Source organism: Typopeltis vanoorti, chromosome 4 (genome assembly GCF_054136105.1).
Source record: "Typopeltis vanoorti isolate ZY-2024b chromosome 4, IOZ_Tvanoo_1.0, whole genome shotgun sequence".
In the NCBI taxonomy this organism is placed as follows: domain Eukaryota; kingdom Metazoa; phylum Arthropoda; class Arachnida; order Uropygi; family Thelyphonidae; genus Typopeltis; species Typopeltis vanoorti.
Window position 1 is genome coordinate 71,855,757 of NC_143552.1, and position 20,805 is coordinate 71,876,561.

Below are 20,805 nucleotides of genomic sequence, written 5' to 3' on the forward strand. Positions count from 1 at the left end.
ACAAGGATCTCTACTGCAAGTTTTCTCATTCTCTGGCAAGCACTGACTGTATTTGGTAGTGGAATGCCAGGGCTACCCCAGGAACCACAGTGGCACCACAGCAAGCCTTGGGTCCTGTCTCATGATCATGGAGGAAGAAGACTTACTGCAACACTGCTGAACCTTTCAGGCAAGCTCAATAACCAGCTGATCCTGGCTGGACTGTCTGGAACCACCTGTCTTGCCAAACCAGAGGGCTTCAAAGTAATGTGAAACTACTAAGATCCCCCTTTCCAAATGTTGACAGGTTGCACTGCATGGCAAATATGGTAGCAAGGGAATGGATCACAGTGATGATGTTCTGGAAGATCAGACTATTATCACTGAGCATAGGAGAATAATAAGAATGAAAAGGGCCAGTAGCATCACTGAGAGGTCCTCTTCATCATGAACAGGTGCTTCACATGGAATGAAATAAATGTCGGTAGTGTGAAAGAATTCAGGGATGGATATGGTGTAGCTGATAAGGCTCTCCCTTAATGAATTCCCAACTCCCTGGAGATCTCAGGTAATAATAAAGTTATCAAAATGTTATTCAGTTAATCAAAAGGCATTTTGTTAACTAAAATCTCAAGAGAAAAAAAAATATTATACAGCGATATTTTTGCTAATTTTAAAATGTAATTCTAAAAAAAAAAGTACTTCATTTTTTTGTATAAACATAAAATATTTAGTGACATGGGTGGCTAGACAATTTTCAATAACAAGTGTATGTTTAGATATAATGAATAATTCTTCATGAATAGTCAATGGTTAAAAACTGAAGGTTTTGTAAAGAACTAACTGAATTAAAGACTCAAGCAATGTCAAATATCTGGTAATCAATGTTATAAATAGCAAAAACAGATTTATACATGGTTATACTTTTTCAAATAGATATTTGAAAAAGTATAACCATATAATATTGACATATTGATATCCCCACTGAAAAACACAACTCAGTATCATTCATAAACAATCTACAAACAATGTTTCATTAATGATTCCCTGACTGCCGTGAATTTTCAAGAAGAATTTCATTTTTCTATAATATGCCTCTTCTTTCACTTGTTTAAGTACTATTTCAAAGCTGTATTTACTAAATTAATTATACTTATCCCAAAATAATAATCAGCTAATGGTAACATATTAACTAAAACTTACATTAAAAGCATCCTATTGACATCCCCACTGAAAAACTTGCATTTTCCTTCGTCAGACAGATATGCAGCCTAAAAAAATAATTACAAACTATTCAAGAGAATAGTCAACGTAGTTATCTGAAGTATAAATACAGTCAAACTATAGAGAGTTAAAATAAATGTTTCGCATAGAGTAAATTGTCCTTTGGACTAGTATTAATAACACAGAACTTTGGCCAGAAACTTGAATGCTATGAGAAGTGCACTGCAATGGTAAGTTGAATCTTAGAAATTATCAAAATCTTCTGTAAAGCTTTAACAAGTTGCAAAAATGGCAAAATAAAAATATAACTATTATTTATTGCTATTATTAAGGATATATTCACAAAAACTATTCCTCGGGTATTTGCTAATTTGCTAGAGTGAGAGCTGAGCTACTACCAAGGAGAAAATCAATGAATGTTATGTATATTCTGAGTATACTCATTTTATGGCAACATAGTTCTAAGAATGGATAAGTGTTATAGATTAATTTACACACCTAGTTATTGATAATGAACCATTATTTATCAGAAAAGGTTTAAAACATTTCAAGTAGAATGCAATCAAACTATTACAGAGTTTAAAAATTATAATGCAAGGCCATGAATAAAAATATGGTCATCACAAGTAAAATACTGGCCAAGAAATAAGTCAATGTTCTTCGTAGTCCCCACATTAAAAATAGGCACTAGGAAAGTATCTTCCATTACTGCAATTTCAAATATAGGTAATTTCGTGTACCATACTTGTCAGTATGGGCTCTGGCTATCATGTCATAATATGCTAAATAAATAACTATGTGAAAAGTTTACAATATTACTAACTTCCTATCAACAATTTTTCTCCAAATTTGTTTCATTATGCAAAAATCAAATATTCTCATATCTTATATTTCAGTCTACTAAGGCACTTTTCAGGGGCTCACACTTAGTGATTATGGGAATGGCAACCCCAAGGACCATACTTTATAAAAATCTTATTATTAGGTTGGTCTCTGTTCTTCTTACAGACTTCTCCCTTCATTTTTCCCTCCGAAGCTATTAGAGTAATCAAGGGATAGGAGTGAATCTTTCCTATACTACTGATTTATTTATTACTCTAGATAGTGGTAGTCCACCTTCTCTCCCCAGGAACTTGTCACACCTTGAACACTATAACTGGTTCTTGAGTTCTAGGAAATACCCAATCAAAAAACCCAGTGAAGAATCACAGAAAAAGAGACGATCAATTGTTCTTGAAACAAAGTTGCAAGTCATGAAGCTGGTAAGCCCGTCAGTGTGATCTCACATGACTTTAGATCGTCTCATTTTATAAGGATAAAATCTTAGGGCTGTGAAAGGAACTGATTCCATTAAAGACTCTAGTGACGAAGCAATGACAACATCCTATCAGTGATATTGAAAAGCTACTTGCATCATGGCTAGAGGACCTGAACCAAAAGCGCATGCCCCTTAGCACTATGACCATAACAGCTAAGGTACTAAGTCTCTTCAACATGTTGAAGGAGAAAGCAAGACCTGATTACGAATTCAACGCTTCTTCCGGTTGGTTCATGAAATTCAAGCAGCATTTTTGCGTTGCATAATGTGAAAATGTATGGTGAATCTGCAAGTACCGATGAGAAAGCTGCCAAGGAGTTTGTGGAGAAATTGGATAAAATTATTACAGAGGACAATTATTTGCCACAGCAAATATTTAATATGGATGAGACCTCCTTGTTTTGAGAGAAAAAAAAAAAAAGCCCAAGCAGATATTCATCCACAAAAGGCTAAAATCTATGCCTGGTTTCAAAGCTCATAAAGACTGTATTACGATTATATTAGTGGTTAATGTGGCTGGATATAAACTGAAACTATTTGTGATATGGAACAGTGAGAATCCACGAGTCTTCAAACACATTAAGAAGCATACTCTTCTAGTTCTTATCAGAGCAATAAGAAGTCGTGGATGACTCAAAAATTGTTTGCGGATGCCTTAATCAACTGTTATGCGAGTAAAATGGAAAGCTATTGTGTGAAACAAAATGTAGAATTTAAAATTTTATTAATTCTAGATAATGCTCCAGGTCATCCGTCTTATAGCGGTGATCTTCACCAAGTTCAAGGTCATGTTTCTCCCTCCAAACACTATTTCATTGATCCCACTGATGGATCAGAGAGTTCTTGCAGTGTTTCAAGCTTATTACCTATGGAGAACTTTTTCACAAGCCATTTCTGCCACTGAAGGAAATGATCAGACTCTCATGCAATTCTGGAATCTGATTTTCCCTTTCAGTCATTTCCAACCATAGGTGACATTGTAGGCCCACAAAGTATTCCTGGTGAGATTTTTACTGGGTAGTTCACCATTGCTTTCCCCCAATCCCCCAATTTTATCCGGGCTCAGGACCAGCATATGGCTGGGGCGTATTCAAGACTGTAATCCATGTGTGCTCACAGGGCCGGTTTGCTTAGTCTGGGGGACGAAAAACTCTAGTTTCCAGGTGAAAAAAAAACCTCCTACCTCCGTATGAGACCAGCTAACTCACCTTTAGTTGAAAGATATCAGATAAAGGTTCCTCACTGACGGAAATCGAATGCAGGTCTTTCCGACCAAAGAGCTTCATCTATACTGACTGAATCTGAATGCTTTCCAGAATTAGAACCTCTGTAAGCATTCAATATTTATCATGCTATTAACAATATTGATGTGGCTTGGGAAGAAGTGACCTCTCAATGTATGAGTGACATACGGAAAAAGATGTTAAAAAGGTTTGTACACAATTTTGGAAGTTTTGAAAAAAATGAAGACCTTTGTAAATTGAGCGAAGAAATGGTGGGCGCAGCAAATCTGAATCTCGAAGTGAATGATGACGACATAATTCATTTCATAGAAAGTGCCTCCTGAAAAGTTGACCAACGAAGAATTGGTCGAACTGGAGGAACAACATGTTGCAGAAGAGGAAGAATGAGAAAAAGAAGAGGGGGTCAAAAGAGAAACAAGAAGAGGTAGTTAAACAATTCACAGTCAAGAGTCCTGCAGAAATGTTCTCAAAATGGCTGAAGACATGGACCCTAATGTTGAATGCTATTTATTAGTAGAAAGGAAAGTACATGATGTGTTTGTTTGCTATAAACAAATTTATGATGAAAAGAAGAGGAATAAGCAAAGCACAATGGACATTTTCATCAAAAAAACAAAGGTTACACCAGAAGAGCAGCAGCCTTGTCCTTCGCATAAGAAAGGTAATGAAGATGTAATTTTTGAGGAAGATTTGAGTGATTATTCTCCTATTTTATAGTGGCAGTAATGAACAGTATAGTTTTATAAGGTTTAAAAATTAAAATGACAGTATACTCATTATGGTTAAGTCCCTAATCTCTATAACTGTTGATTTAATGTATTGACTTACGTCCTGCCAGATGGAACGGAACCCCGACATAGGTCGAGGGATGACTGTATAAGGGGAATTTGCCACATGAACCTCAGTGCCCTCAGGCCTATATAGGGATCTTTCAGCCTAGAAGTTAGAAATGGATTACTCCAGAAACAAAGGATGGTAGTAATAAAAGATATAGACTAAGTATTGAAATTGGTATGTGGAATGCAAGAGGACTGAACCAATCTTGAAAAGTAACAAATGTGTGTAGATAAATGGAATGATCAGATATTTAAAGGTTGGTCAATTGGTAGAGCCTCTGCTACAAATGGCTCATGAAAAAAGTTAAGCAAGTTTGAACACAGTTAGCAGTTGGAAGGGATTCAATCGTTCGATGCTGTTTGCACTTTCTCCCTTAACGAGTCTTTGGACTCCCTGGAGGTGTCACATAATAATAATAATAATAATAATAATATCATGTGTATAAATAAATTCAGAGCAAGTCTTCAGGATTCTTAACTGCTACAACAAATTTGTAATGAAAATCAGCAAGGACGCAGAAAACATGAACTGCATTCACAATAGAAAACTTTTTTTTTTTTTTTAAAAAAAGTAAAATATTTTAGCTAATTAGGCAATTTTAGTGAAGATAAGAGCAAGCTAAATAAATTTATATAGAATAAAAGAAAAATTAGTCGAAACACTAAAGTAGCCATATGCAGAACAGTCTTCAAACCAATTAACTTATGAATCTGAGAGAGAGAGAGAGAGAGAGAGAGAGGGGGGGGAGGGGTTGCAAGTAAAGCAGCTGATAATGCTAAAGGTCACAGATAACAGAATTTTGGAGAAAAAATTAGAGAATAGAGTATCAAGGGCAGAATCATTAGAATGAAGATATCAGAAAAATGACAGCATTCAAGAATGTCAAGCAGAGCTAATCTGAGATGGTATAGTTTTATAAAAGCCTAGGGAATGACCAATATCTAGGTGGATTGATGCAATTAGTAGCATTCTAGCAGAGCTAAACTAGATAGTCCTGATAAATACGATTAATTTGGAGGCAAATTGTCAACCAGAAGATAGTAATAATATAAATTTAATTTATCGTGGTATCCCTGTATCTATTTTGCAACATTCCTAATCAACATAATATATAGAAGAATGGAACAGATGATAGAGAGGGAATTAAATGAAGCACAGTTTGGTTTCAGGAGAAACAGAGGAACCAGGGAAGCTATCACAACACTACGGATATTGGGGGGAAAGAATGATCGAGTGCAATAAAGATTTATATCTATGCTTTGTGGACTATGAAAAAACTTTCGATAACGTTAATCACGCTGTTTTATTTGATATTTTGCATAAAATAGGAATAGATAAAAATAGTATGAGAATTTTGTTCAGAATATACAAAACTCAAAAAGCCAGGGTCAGATTTGAAGGAGAGGATACTGAATGGATCCCCATAAGAAAGAGTGTGAGACAAAGGTGTAGGATGTCCCACTCCTTTTTAATGTCTATAGTGAATGGATGATAAGGGGGGCCTTGAAAGATCTGAAGGATGGAATAAAGATAAACGGACACCTGATAAATAATATAAGATATGCAGATGACATTGTACTTATGAGCGAAACAGAGGAAGGCTTGCAAAGGATTTTGAACAGACTGCAGACGGTTGGAAATGAGAGATATAAAATGAAAATAAACATTCAGAAGACAAAAGTGATGAAGATTTCAAGGAAAGGAAATGATGGGATGGAAATCACTTTGAACGGACAAAGAATAGAAAATGTAAAAAGTTTTGAATACCTTGGGAGTTGGATAACAGAAGACAGTAGATCTAATTATGAAATTAAGAACAGAATTAAAAAAGCAAAAGCAGCATTTTTCCAAATATACTACATATTAGGAAACAGAAATCTGAACAGTTAAAAGTAAGAATCCTCAAGACAATGATCTGGAGTATGGGGACATATGGATGTGAGTCCTGGACAATCAATAAGGAGATGAGTGACCAATTGAATGCATTTGAAATGTGGTGCTTGAGAAAAATGGATCTTATCAGCTGGACTGAAAGAGTAAGCAATGAAGAGGTTCTTAAAAGATTCAAAATGAAAAGAGACTATATGGCTAGTATCCAAAGAAGAAAAATAGCGTTTGCAGGACATTTGATGAGGGGGTTCTGGAGAGCTTCCCAGAATAGTATTGCAAGGGATGGTGGAGGGAAAGACAACATCAAAGATTGGACAGGCAAGAATCTTACAGAAGCAAGAGATAGAGAGGCATGGAAGCAGACTATTCATCACCTGCAAACCTCTTAAAGAGGAGGCCACAGGATTAGATAGATCCCTGTATATTTCCTTGAGGATAAATGATTTGAAGATGCCATAAAAATGTTGAATACATAAAAATGAAGGACAATCATCAGCTAAGAAACAAAAAATAGGCAATGCTCCCCCCCCCCATTCCATTCTATCCATGTGCAAAAAATTTCCTTTGTATCAATCCTGAAAAACCCTTTCAGCAACTTAGATGTTGCTATTATATCCGCTCTTTTCTAGCTATCACCTAACTTCTGCAGCCCATAAACAGTCAATCTATCAATCATCAGAGCATTCCACAGCCCACCAACTATCTTATTCACTCACTTTTGGGATCCTCTCCTCCTCATTCCGAAGAAATTCCATGTGACCGGACTTGGAATTTCTTGGGGATGAAGAAGTAATCCAGATATGGCCATATCAAGGCCAAATGGGGGAGGGATTACTTCTCTGCTAGTTCCTGTGTTATTCAATAGCAAAGTAATCGTATGAGCGACCTTGCCCACTTTTGCGATATGCCCTTAGAACATCAAAGCCCCAGCTTCAACTTGCTGGTAGTGTCATCATTGAAGTGGTACAAAGCTTAATCTCTTCATCTCAAAAAACTAACTTTTACATTTTTCTCATATCTGGTACCCATTATCTTTTTCCCATATTCTCAGCCTACTTAAATCATTCAGAAAACTTTCTATATTATTATTATTATTTGACACCTCCAGAGAGTCCAAGGACTCATCGAGGGAGGGGTACCTGCTCTACAATTCCATCTGCACCATTCAATCACCAACTGACTGCAACTACAACAACGCCATCTGCCGCCAACCACCACTGGCATTTCCACAGACAATCACAAACGCCTATGGCAGGATTTGAACCTGCAGACTTTTAGCTGGAGAGCAGATATGCTATCCACTCGGCCAACCAGGCAGGCATATTGCTGGATTAACTATTCCACTACCGAGTTTTGCATCATTAGCAAACAAATCAATATTTATCATTCAAGTCATTTCCTAGATCATTGATGTACAAATTAAATAGCAGTGGACAAAGCAAAAATCCCTGTACACTACTAGTCACCTGTAATCTACAGGATTCTTCTCCATATGATAGTCTTTGGATCTGTTCATTTGTTCATCAAGGAGGCAGTTCTTGCTTTTTACAAGTTCTTTTCTAATATCAAGTATCAACAAAATCTAAAATATGTAATTTAATTGCAATAAACAAATGATAAACATTAATAAATATGGCATTTCAAACCATGGGCATAATTAATACAATACAGTACTACTGTGCATGTTGCTGATGTTTTGTATAAAGAGTTGTGTTACACTTCATTTTCGCTGTTCTGTCTCAGTTCAAATTTATCCTCCTTAATAATACTGTAGCTATGTCAAAAAGTAATGCTACAGAGAGTAATGTTAATAAAAATGATCAGTGTGACAGTGGAAACAAAATATGACATCATAAGCAAATATGTAGCCAGAAATAAGTGTTAAAAGATCTTTGTGGGAAGCATTACCTCATTTTAACTATGTATACTACTGTACACATTTAAACTATTGTTACTTTATTTATTTAAACTATTAATAATAATCTAATACTTTAAACTATTGTTTTGTTGATCTTTATTTAACACTGCTGTGGTCGAATTCAATTGTTAAGAACATTGCCCGTTTTCAATATTACACATTACGACAGAAATAAAGTCCCACTTTACAGGTGTGCACTAGGAATGAATTAACTATTTTGCTCCAATTTGTATGATAGAGTACACTATGGTATCCTGATAAACATCTTTGCAAAATCCAGAAATATCATGTAACCATTTATTTATATTATGTAATACTACTATGTAATAAATGTCACGTAACCATTTGCTTTTCTCAACTGTCGCTATTATAAAAAGGTGAGTAATTTACTAAGAATACTTAACACAAAGCCATGCTGTCCTCTCTAGGTATCATACTTATCCACGCATTCCTGAATATTCTTCAACCAACTTCTCCAATATCTTTACCTTGACTCAAGAGATACTTACTGTCTATAATTTCCTACTTCTGTCTAAGAGCCTGCTTTATGCAATCCAACCATTTTACCTTCCTTCTTTGGGATTTTATCCAAATTGAAATGCAAGTTAAGTTGCCAATATGCATAGGAATTCTACAATATCTTAAGTACTTTAATTCATCAACCTCTATTTCCAGTTCTAGTCGCATCTGTCAGTGCACCACAAGAGTGAAAAGTGACCATATATTACAGATACTGTTAGGTACCTTGTTACAAAACCCAATCACTGTCATATCAGTTTAGTTTATTTTACTCTAATAAAGAAATGTACTATAATGTATACGTAATTGACAGAGATTAAAATTTAAATTGTACATATTTGGTCTAATGTATTAAAATTAAGAACTTTTATTGCTAAAAGACCATAAGATATAATGATAAAATATACAAAGAGCCAACAAGTTTCACTAGCCACTGTCTAGCATTTTCAAGACTGTACTGGTGTGAAAACAAATGCTTCAAGTTACATGAAAAACATAGCAGGTATTTATATTAGGCCTAGCAGTTACTAAAGTGTATGTTTTTCATGTAACTTGATGCATTTGTTTTCACACCAGTACAGCCTTGAAAATGCTAGACAGTGGCTAGTGAAACTTGTTGGCTCTTTGTATATTTTATCATTATATCTTATGGTCTTTTAGCAATAAAAGTTCTTAAGAGATTAAAATTGTTCATTCTCCACGTGGCATTTATATAAGACAAACTTTCAACATGTTCCCACCCACAATGTCTCTGAAGCAATACATACACAATTTCAATAATTCTCTTAATACTTTGCAGTAATGCTACGGTTTCCTTCAGAGTACATCTACAAAGAACTGAGACAGTATATTCTTGCATTGAAAATGGCAACTACAACCAACCTTTCTATTTACTGCAAGCAATTTCAGGAATTTTCCAATTTTAGAGATAATCCAAATCTATGCTGCTTGTAAGGTGCCTCTTCATAAGTGTCTTACCAGATTCCTTAATCGTTCTTTCATACTTAAAAAAACAAACAAACTATAACACAATGCTTTTATTCTGGTTAATTCAATGCACTGCATTAAGAGGTTTATTTTTTCCCCAATGCTATTAGAAAAAAAAACAGAAATCATTGAAAACAAGAGCACCTGGGATACACAGTCTCAAAATAATGAAGAAAATATTAGCTGATTCATCTAGAGAGACATGTCACGAAATGTCTGCAAGAATGATAATAATAAAATCAGAAATTAAATGCTGCACTTGAGAAGTAAAAAAGAGAAAGTCCCAGGAAACAAGAAACTGCACTGATAGGCCATAAAAAGTCAGCCAGCATATGACTTTCAGAGAACAAAAAAAAATAGGTAATTTATGTGTAAAAGTGGCTAAGCAATGCCATGAAAAAACTCTTGATAATATAGAAGATACATATGATGACGGTGGCAAATTGTGTTGGAAACTATTGAAAAAAACAACTTTAAAAATAGGCAATGAGTACCATAAAAGAAATCAGAAACAATAAAGGTAACATAAAAGTGACAATAAGGACTACAGATTAATTACCTTAAAAATTGTAAAAAGAGAAACAGCAACAGTATAATACTTGAAAATTTCTAGGAATTATGTGCTACATTTCAGAAAGAGAGATAGAAAAACTAGAAACCTAAAATGTGAAAAGAGAACTAAAGTGATAATCAACAAAAAATGTTAAGGTGTGGAGAAATGAATTTTAAATTGGCTGCACTGCATAATTTAAGTGTATAGTGTGGCTTTTTATTGTAAATTGTGCTACATTTTTTCAGGCTGGTGGAATGGCCTCAAAGACACAGGGATTGTTATGTTTGTATACAAATGTAAGGTGTATTCAAATAAGAGAGCTGAATTCATTGCATTGATTGAGTCAATATGTCCAAAGATAATTTAGAATGATGTGATGCCAGGAATAGAAATGGAAGGATATACAATTTTCCAGAAGAACAGGAAGCAAAAAGAGGAAGGAGGGCTATTAATGACTGCAGTGGAATTGTGTCCATGAAGTGTGGAAGTTAACAGTACATGCAAGATTCTGCATTTGTGTGGTGTGAAGTTGAAATTAACAGGCTAGCATATAGGAATACTGATTGCGAAGTGTTTAGGAAAATTGGTTGGTATGTAAAAAGAAGGTGATCCTGATGGGAGACTAACTGCAAGAATATAGAACGTAAGGAGAAGATAGTTGAATTTGCAAGGGTTAAACATCTTAAGCAGCATGTGATTGAAACAACTAGAGGCTTTATTAGTGTTTTGGATTTGGTGATAATTTCACAAGATATAGGTTTTAATGAGATATATGCCACAAGTAATGTATAACTGTATACCAAAAGTTAAGCAAGTAAATAGAGTATGAGTGAAATTGATGAACAATTTATTTATTTATTTGTATGGAATTTCCTCCTTTTTTCTACCCCATCCCTATTGGGGCGAGTTGAGCCCCCTTCATGTGGGGTTAAGTATTTATGTTGTAGATCCGTGTGTGTTCACGGGGCTGGTTTGCCTGCTTGCGGGATGAAAAACGCCAGATAAATGGCGGAAAAAACCCTACTGCCCGTGCCCAAGACTGGCTAACTTGGCTATGGTTGAGGAAGATCCTCAAATTCCTCACGTCTTCGACGGGAATCGAACCCAGGACACTCCTTCCCCAGTCATATGGTTGCGAAGCACACAGCCACTAGGCTAACTGCACGGACATTGATGAACAATGAAATCAAGCAAGCTGTGCTGGAAAAGAAAATGCTATGGAGAAGTAAAAGAGAGTTGGTGGCAATCAGATCCATGAAGAGTATGAGAGTTTGAAAGTGGCATGGAGATCATATTTGTAGGGAATTTTAGCTTTTTTATTTATTTATTTATTTTTTTTTATGTACCCTTAACATACAGATGGGAATGGTTTTGCTGTGATCGTGTGTATTAGGTAGAGGAGGGATGGAGAAGAATGCAATATTTCATCTATTTTATATGGGCCAAAGCCATTAGCTAAAATGGTGTTGTAGAGATCCCTGAGCTCAATTTCAGGGGGCTGTGTCATTTGAACAAACAGCCCTGGCTCAGTGACTAAGTGTTTTGAGGATGGATACTGTGTGGAAGGGTGGTAGTGGTGAGGTGATTATTTGTGTAAATACCTTCCTGTATAAATAAGTTTTCTATAAATGGAGTAGAGTAATGAGTCATTAGGAAGCCATGTCACTAGCGTAAAAAATGGACATAATTGTTACTTTGTCTATAATCAAGTTTATTTTAGGATGCTGGCTGTTAAGATGTGCCAAAAAATATCTAAATGTGTCCGGACCATGAGAACAAACTGCAAACCCATCATCAACATAGCACAGCGAAATTATTGTTTTAAATGTGGCTGTATTCGGCGATTGGTTTCCAAAATGTTCCATATAGAACTTATCTAGATATGGAGAAGAGGGGAACCATTGTGAAAAACAACTGTTTTCCACAATTACTTAATTTAGTGCTGTATGTCTGTCGCAGTTGCTGTGACAACTATGCTCTGATGATGCTGGGTAGAAAACCAGCAAAATATTAGTGAGTTTAATAAATATATGTTTCCCTCTCTTGGTGTTATCTATATCGTAAAGCATAATTATGATCTGTGTTTTTCTTGTATTTAATAGGATACTATGACAGTATACTACAGGAAATGACTGTATATTAAAAGATAAGGTTTAGACTTGTCCATTAAGAAATCAGTTTAATTACTTAATATGCAAATAAGTTAATATCTGCATATTAAGTAATTAATTTGGTTCAGTTTAAGCAGGATTTTAATATACCAAAGATTTAATCTATGAATGCCAAGTGCATTTCTAAATTGAATTCTCATCTTTTTTTCTCAAATTAGTATTTTTAGAGTGAATATAGAATCTATGCAGGACCTTCCTTTTCTATATTTGATCTCCAAACCAAACACATCTTCATAATGATGATTATAGGCATATCGTTTATTATGTTAAAAGATAAAATACCTTATCTTTTAAGGTATCTTCTATTGTTAATTAAGCTACAAATTTCCTGCCCTCCTTGAAAAGAAACAAATTCCTTTTTTTTTAAATATATTAAGAGTTGATTATTCCTATCTTCTGAGAAGAATTATGTGGAACTCTTCTTTCTCCTTTCACGAAACTAGGTTAGGTAGCATGTTTTGGTTCAGCTCAACGTTTTATCAGTTCTGTCTTCATCCCTTTGGTTTCTCCCTTTATGCTTAGTACACTTTTCTCATATTGGCTGTAGAATAATTTTATTAAATTTATGTATGTGGGATTTTAATATACCAAAGATAGAATATATGTAGGATCTTCCTTTTCTAAAGCCATTTTCTTTGTCATTTATTTTTTCAAGAATAAGGCTGATTCAGTTCAATATTTGGGCACATATTTTATAACCTGTGTTTAATAAACTTATTCTTCTAAGTTCCACAGCTATTCTTATTTCCTATTTTCCTTTGCATGTTAGGCTCAATGGTCTGTCAGAAACAAGGAACATTGCTGCTTTGAAACATTATTAATGTTCTGATAGGACAGATAACCTTACCTGCATAGTGAATTATGGCAGTTAATTATATCTATATAGTGAATTGCATGCTTCTGGCCAGTTTGTTTTGCAAGATGAAGAGCCAGCATTTTTGGGATGAATAATTCCACTCCTATGTGAGACTAGATATTACACTTCAACTGAGAAGTCCTCATAAAGGTGGTAGGTATGTCCTAGATAGGATTTGAATCCAGATCTTTCCAACTAAAGGGTATAATTAAGATGAATTGACATGGAGGCTATTCTTATTTCCTTTTATAAGAAATGAGAATCACAGTTGCATGATTCCAGTCATTGGGTATTTTACCAGCAGAACTCTTGTAGATAAATCTGTACAAATGGGTTTCTGAGAAGTCCTCATAAAGGTGGTAGGTATGTCCTAGATAGGATTTGAATCCAGATCTTTCCAACTAAAGGGTATAATTAAGATGAATTGACATGGAGGCTATTCTTATTTCCTTTTATAAGAAATGAGAATCACAGTTGCATGATTCCAGTCATTGGGTATTTTACCAGCAGAACTCTTGTAGATAAATCTGTACAAATGGGTTTCGTATAAGCAATCAAAGAAAGTTTAGGTTCTCATTAAAAATTAAGGTATCAATTATTTAGTAAACCTACCATATTTCAAATTTAAATTTTTTTTATCCCATATTTATAATAAAAACATTTGTTAAGAAACAATTTTATTTGTGAACTGATAAAACCAATGTTTGTTTAAATCTGAAAGTCTCCTTTCACTAATACATATTTAATATCACTCCTATACAAGATAAGTTTTAGAATCCATAGCAAAGTGAATGTGCCATCTGTGGACAGGGGCTGAGAAAGAAGGAATCTGCTGATGTTCTGCTTGAACAGATGGAGAATATAATCTTTGGAGAATACCACATGAGAAAAGCTGTTCCAGAACACAACAAAACTGGATTGGATGAAAGTGAAATGGGAAAGCTAGGTTTTGTGCATTAGCAGCTGAAATGTAAATAGATGTTTGGTAGCTAGTGACTGTGTTATTGTAGGCTCAGAACAAACATTTGATCGATGCGAGTTCTGCAGAACACTTGTCCATGGATGTAGTTGCAGAAATGGTAAAAAGCAGAAAAATTCAAAAGATGGTGGATGGAGTCTGAGAAAAGGAGATCACTGATTAGCCAAATTGCCTGCTCCTGGACAGCATCAAGTATTTCCAGGAAGATCCCTGGTGCATTAATCCAAATGCAGCAGCACTCTGAGGCTGGGTAGATTTTGGATTTTGTACATAGCAAAACAGCAAGTTCTTTGGAAGCTGAGGAAGCCACAGATGTGAAATGCTCCAAGCAAGACTACAGGTAAATGTCACACCAAGAAGCAATCTGATCCTGGCTGGTGAACTGAATTAAATGCAAGAAAATGTGATTGGAGGGGGAGAGGAGAGTAGTAGTCTAGCAGTCCTGACAGCACTGAAAGCAACTAGGCTGCCATCACTGTGTGAGTCAAATGGGTAGGAGGAATGGAATTAACTATCCTTAGCAAAACCACACATAAAGCTTAAGGTCAGTGAAAAATTACATGTGGATTCAAATCCCACTGTAGACATCACCTCGCATGAGACAATCAACCTTGCTCGTTGAAGGCCTGAAGTGGCTTGATAATAGAATTAGGTCTGGTCTCTAAAGTAGGATTTTCAGATTAGCTAATCCTTGTCCTAACCACAGTACTAGTACAAATGTACTATAAACTGGCAGCTTTTGAGGGTGGATTTCACAATGAAAGGAGAGAAAGGTTTTGCACCTATGTGTATCAATCGTTTCTTCTACTCTTATCTGCCAAACTTAAAAACTCAGAATATGCACCAATACAATCTTTGCATGAGGTGCCTTGCATTATATCATTTGAAAAACAAGGCATTTTCATCAAGTCTGTATATTTACATTTATTAATGACTGTGATTAGGTTTTCACTGAATAAGCAGCTTCAAACATTGGTTCTCATCAGAAACAAGATAGAAATAAATAAGGGGAAAACCCTTTACTCAATGCTACAGGATCCCACATATGAAAGTTGGATTTCTTATAAATGGGCTTTGATCAGTGTGTAAAACTTAAATATAAAGAAAAGTTCTTAAATGGTTTCATTTGGTATTTAGAAAACTATTTAAAAGAAAGGATAATAAATATGCAGTATTGTTTCATCTCCAAGCAGCAAAATAATGTAAAGACAACATTTTCTTGTAAAGCAATATTGGATATCCTTTCTGTTAAGAGTCTGATGCCAAATGAATCCTTTTAGGCTCTCCTATTCAAAGAAATTATTAATTTCTTGGGGACAGTAATCAACTAAAGTATTAGCTGAGAGAGAGAGAGAGAGAGAGAGAGAGAGAGAGAGAGAGAAAATATCTGCAATTGCACATCCATTGTATTACAGTACTGAAAATAGGTGGATGGTATATAGATGTTCTTCATTTCCCAGATCTTGTCTCAAACTATTGGAGTACTGATTTAAAATATAGTATTTAAAAACTCTAACTACACTAGTGGCCAAAATTGCGGAAACCTTTTGGAAAAAGTGAATGAGGTTTGATGGCTCATAACACCACTTTTTTTTTTTGGTATAATACCATAAAATTATATATCAATGGAAAGATAATTTAATCAAGAATGTAATGCAATAACTTTTATGAAGGATTTTTTTTTATTAGAATGGCAGTTATAAAGAAGAAAAGTGAAACACAGAAAAAATGAGATATACAAAAATTCTCACAATGTGAGTTAATACTTAGTTGGGTAACCTTTAGCGTTAATTGCAGCCTTACAAAGCCTTCCCATGGAGTGAACCAAGTTTTTTAGTTCTACAGCTGTTATAATGTGAAACCAAGATTGAATTATTGCTTCTATTAATTGGGTTTTATTGGTGGGTTGCTTCTGACTAACAAGTTTCTTTGGTCGGCTCCATAGATTTTCGATTGGGTTAAGGTCTGGGCTATTCCCAGGCCATTCCAGCAGTGGAATATGATTATCTTGAAACCAGTTTTTGCACACAGCAGTAACATGACACGGAGCTGAATCATGTTGAAATATAAATGCTTCGTTATCTTGGAAAAGATCACTTGTGGAAAGCTTGTTTGGGTCCAAGTATTTCATTTAGTATTTTTGGGCATTTATATTCCCATTAATCACGCAAATTCTGCCCACACCTTTTGATGTCACACAACCCCAGATCATAACATTAAGTGGGTGTTTCACAGTAGGTGTAATGCAATCAGGATGCAAATCTTCTCCTTACGTATTTTATGTCATCACTACCAAACAGGGAAATTTTGGTCTCATCACTCCAAATAACACTGTCCCATTGTTCCGCTGTCCAGTTAACATGAGTTTTAGCCCAGTTTAATCTTTTCAACCTTTGTTTGAGAGATAAAAATGGCTTTTATCGTGGAATTCTAGCATTTAGACCAAATTCCTGCAGTCTGCGCTGAACAGTCCTTGGGCTCAACTTCAACATTGTATTGCACCATTTCATCTTGTATACACCCAGATGATTTTCTTCTGTCACATAGGCACAGTCTCTCAATTCTTCTATCATCACTTGCTATTGTGCACCTTTTCCTGCCTTTACCAGTCTGGTTTTGTAGTGACTGAGTCTCCTTATACCTCTTCAAAAATTTAGAAATACCACCTTTGGTTAAGTTTCCACCAATTTGTCTTCTAATTTCTTCATAACTGTAGCCTTGTTCACTTAATAGTACTATTTTACATCGTTTTCTGGGTGACCAGTCAACTCAATGCGCCATTTTTTAATTTTATTATGTGTTACGAGCTCACTAAATGAAAGAACACAAAAAAACCAACCAACTTGATAGCAATCACATAACACACTGACAAATGTCCTCCTCTCAGCTCCAATACATGACATCAATAGCTGAATCCTACTGTGACCTTATTGGCTCATTGCCAAAACAATATGACACCTGATTGGCTCTCTACACACTCATGCTCATTGGCTACATTCAAATGAAGGAATGCTACTTCATATCAACCTAAGCAAGTTGTGCTTCTTTTTTTCTGGTTATTTGGCTATAACTTTTCATAGAATACAGATAATTGAACAAACTTATTGCATTACATTCTTGATTAAATTATCTTTCCATTGATATATAATTTTATGGTATTACACCAAAAAAAAAAAAAAAAAGTGATGTTATGAGCCATCAAACCTCAAAAATACACTTTTCCAAAAGGTTTCCACAATTTTGGCCACTAGTGTAGCAAAGCAGTTGAAGAAATATTTAAATGCATAAAATAACAGTACTGCAAGTATTCTATTTTAAATAATGAATTAAAAAAGTGTGTACATGTTTATTTAATAATGTGACAGCAGCAATTAACTAACAAACCAACAAAAGTCCCAACAAATCAGTGCTATTGGAAAGGAAATTCACTAACACAACAATCCTATCCAAAACTTTGCCTCTGCGAGTTTTCCTATACCAAGAATTAACTGACTTATTCATAATTTTTAACTTATAGTTATAAAAATTTAGAAACATTTTTCCATCTCCAACGCACAATATTTAATAGTGCAAGGCTAAATATAAATAGTGATAACTGTGAGATTTACAGTGTGTGTGTGTGTCATCCCCATCCAAAAAGATTGGCAACCCATGAATTATTCATTTAGTACTGTGGTTGGACTAAATTTAGATAATCCAGGATCTCTGTTCTAGAGGCAATGCATGGAACTCTGCTAAGCTACATTTAAGCCTTTGGTAAGAATGGTGATGATCTCATATTGGACAACAAAATCATCTATCACCTGAACAGATTGTTTCAGTACTTGATTCATGACTCTGGATAAATTAACTAATGGTAAAACAAAAGTATACAATAATGTATAGAAAGGCTGTTTTTATTGATTTTTTTTTTTAAACTTTTCTAAGTTGGTCTTTTTCACAAGGAATCTAAAAACTTTTTACTCCATGAAAAAGTTTGTGTCATCATACTCTAGAGTGGCATACAACCTGAAAGTGATCTCCAACTGATCAACTGATCATAGCACTCTGATTGAAAATGAGAATAGTATGACACAAATATATACACAAAATTATTACACTACACCAGATATTTTATAATAAACACCTTACTGTATACTACATATACTGGCCCCTGAATTAGAAACCTTTATGCAGATGTATGTAAATGTCACAGATGCAGTGTATGTGTAAAATACTTGGTCACATGTATCACCATGTGTTCTAGACAACTATTTAAGAATACTGCTGGTCGGTAATCATCAACAGGGTTGATCACAATGAGAAAAACAAAAGATACTTCATTGTTCAATAACGGGCTTATTGTAGATGCTCATCTGGCTGGAGCCACTATCTTGAAAATGGCAGAGTTGACTGGTTTCTCAAAAGGTGAGATATCCCAGATGTTTAATCAGTGGAAAAATAACCCACGTTGCTTGTCTGAGAGGCACAACTGTGGTTCTAAAACAGTCCATCAGGAATGAGATCACAGTCAACTGAAAAGGCTTATATGGACAACCAGGACTTCCTGTGTGGGGCAATTGACCAAAGCATTTAATAAGGCTGTTCTCGACCCATATCTCACCAAACTATGCACAGGGAATTGAAGAGGATCAGTATTGGCAGTCACATGCCTATACGAAAACCACTGATTTCTGCAAAGAACCAGAAAGTTCATCTATAGTGGTGTCAGGAGCACTGTGACAGGACACTGGAAAAAAAGTTGCATGGTCCAACGAGTCTCAGTACACCTTATTCTGTATCAACAGTAGGCAGGGAGTTTGGGGGGAGCCCGATTAAGCAATGAACTCAGCTTGCCTTGTAAAAAGAACTCAAGGTTCTGGAGGTGATGCCATGTTCTGTTCTGATCAATTCCCTTGATCATGTGCCATGATCAAGGGAATTGATCCCTTGATATTACTGGAAGGTTTGGTGTGCTCCTCCAAGGACTATCTGAACAGTGTTGCCAATCAACTCCTGCAATATTCACTTTTTATGCAGCAAGTGACTGTTGTTTCATGGATGACTGTCTATCGTGCAAAAATTGTTCAGCCATGGTTGAGAGAGAGAGGGGAGAGAGAGAGAGAGAGAGAGAGAACATGAAAGTGACTTCCACCATCTTCCCTGGTCACCACAAAGCCAAAATCTGTACCCCATTCAGAATGTATGGGATGTGTTAGAAAAACAGATCTGGGAGCAAAGTCCTCTTCCATCAAATCTGAGCTAGTTAAAGGAGTGTCTAGTGAATGTCTGGTATGCTGTTGACATAGACGCAATCCAACACCTTGCGGAATCTATGCCAAACCACGTTTGATGTAATTTCAGGATAAAGGCGGTCCAACACAGTATTAAATAAAAGTTTCTAATTCAGTGGACAGTATGCATAGCTCTTTCATCACAACACTTTAGGACAACATGAGAGAAACTGTATAATTCCAAATTTTTACCTGTTTTAGCTTTATTAGGATCTCTTCTAAATCTGCAGGCAAATTATCTGGCAATTTGGGTGCATTAATAGATTCAATAGCAAGCCTAACATTTTCATCACTATCACTACTCTCTATTGCATGAGCAGGATTGCCATTATTAACTGCATTGTCTCCAGCTGCTTTAACTACAGATTCAATTATTTCATTAATATTAACATCAGCTTTTTCTTCTAAATACCCTCCAATGAGATCACCATTTTCCTGTGGTGCAGAATTTTCACTTGCTATCACTTGTTGCTGTTGTTGTAGTTGCTGCTGCTCCAGATGGGATTTATGTTGCTGTAATAAAACAGCCACTGTTGGCTCACTTCGACGTTTTTGCTTTAAGGCACTGCAAAGTAAAATAAATAAATGTATGGGTATATATATATATATAATATATCCTTATTTTATAAAAAAGGAGAGTCTAGACTTTAAAATTTAAGAGAAATTCTACTTCTGCTGTCCAATATACTGAAAAACCTCTAAATATATGCAAATATTAACAAAGTAAAAAAAAAAGAAAAAGAATAAGGCAAATTTTAATTAACAAAGAGCAATATGGCTTGAAATTTTAATCGCATAATTTTTTCATATTATGCAAATCAAATAAATTCATAAATTTATGAATATCATTCTGATTACTGCCACTTTCAAGATCACCTACCATTTAAGCTCTAAGGCAAGTGATCAATTCACAGAATTTCCCTAATTTTTAAAATTAATTTTTGATTAACTCATGTAAAAAAGTAGATATGCATTATAGTGAATGCTATAATAACAAAATAATGCACTTTAACAAACTAAGGAAAAAACTTAACTTCAAACAAACTTAAGAGCAAAA

At 35.0% G+C, this 20,805-nt stretch overlaps 1 protein-coding gene across 3 annotated transcripts in view; it reads right to left on the minus strand.

The window, feature by feature from the left end:
• Positions 1–20,805, minus strand: part of LOC150107401 (uncharacterized) — a 384,774-nt gene that overhangs the window by 186,639 nt on the left and 177,330 nt on the right. For all 3 annotated transcript variants that reach the window (XM_090391269.1, XM_090391268.1, XM_090391270.1), the window contains exons 6-7: positions 19,941–20,313; positions 1,183–1,250 (exon numbers count right to left, since the gene is read on the minus strand). In XM_090391269.1, the coding sequence (XP_090247395.1) occupies positions 1,183–1,250; positions 19,941–20,313 (441 nt within the window). The remainder of the gene's footprint in view (positions 1–1,182; positions 1,251–19,940; positions 20,314–20,805) is intronic.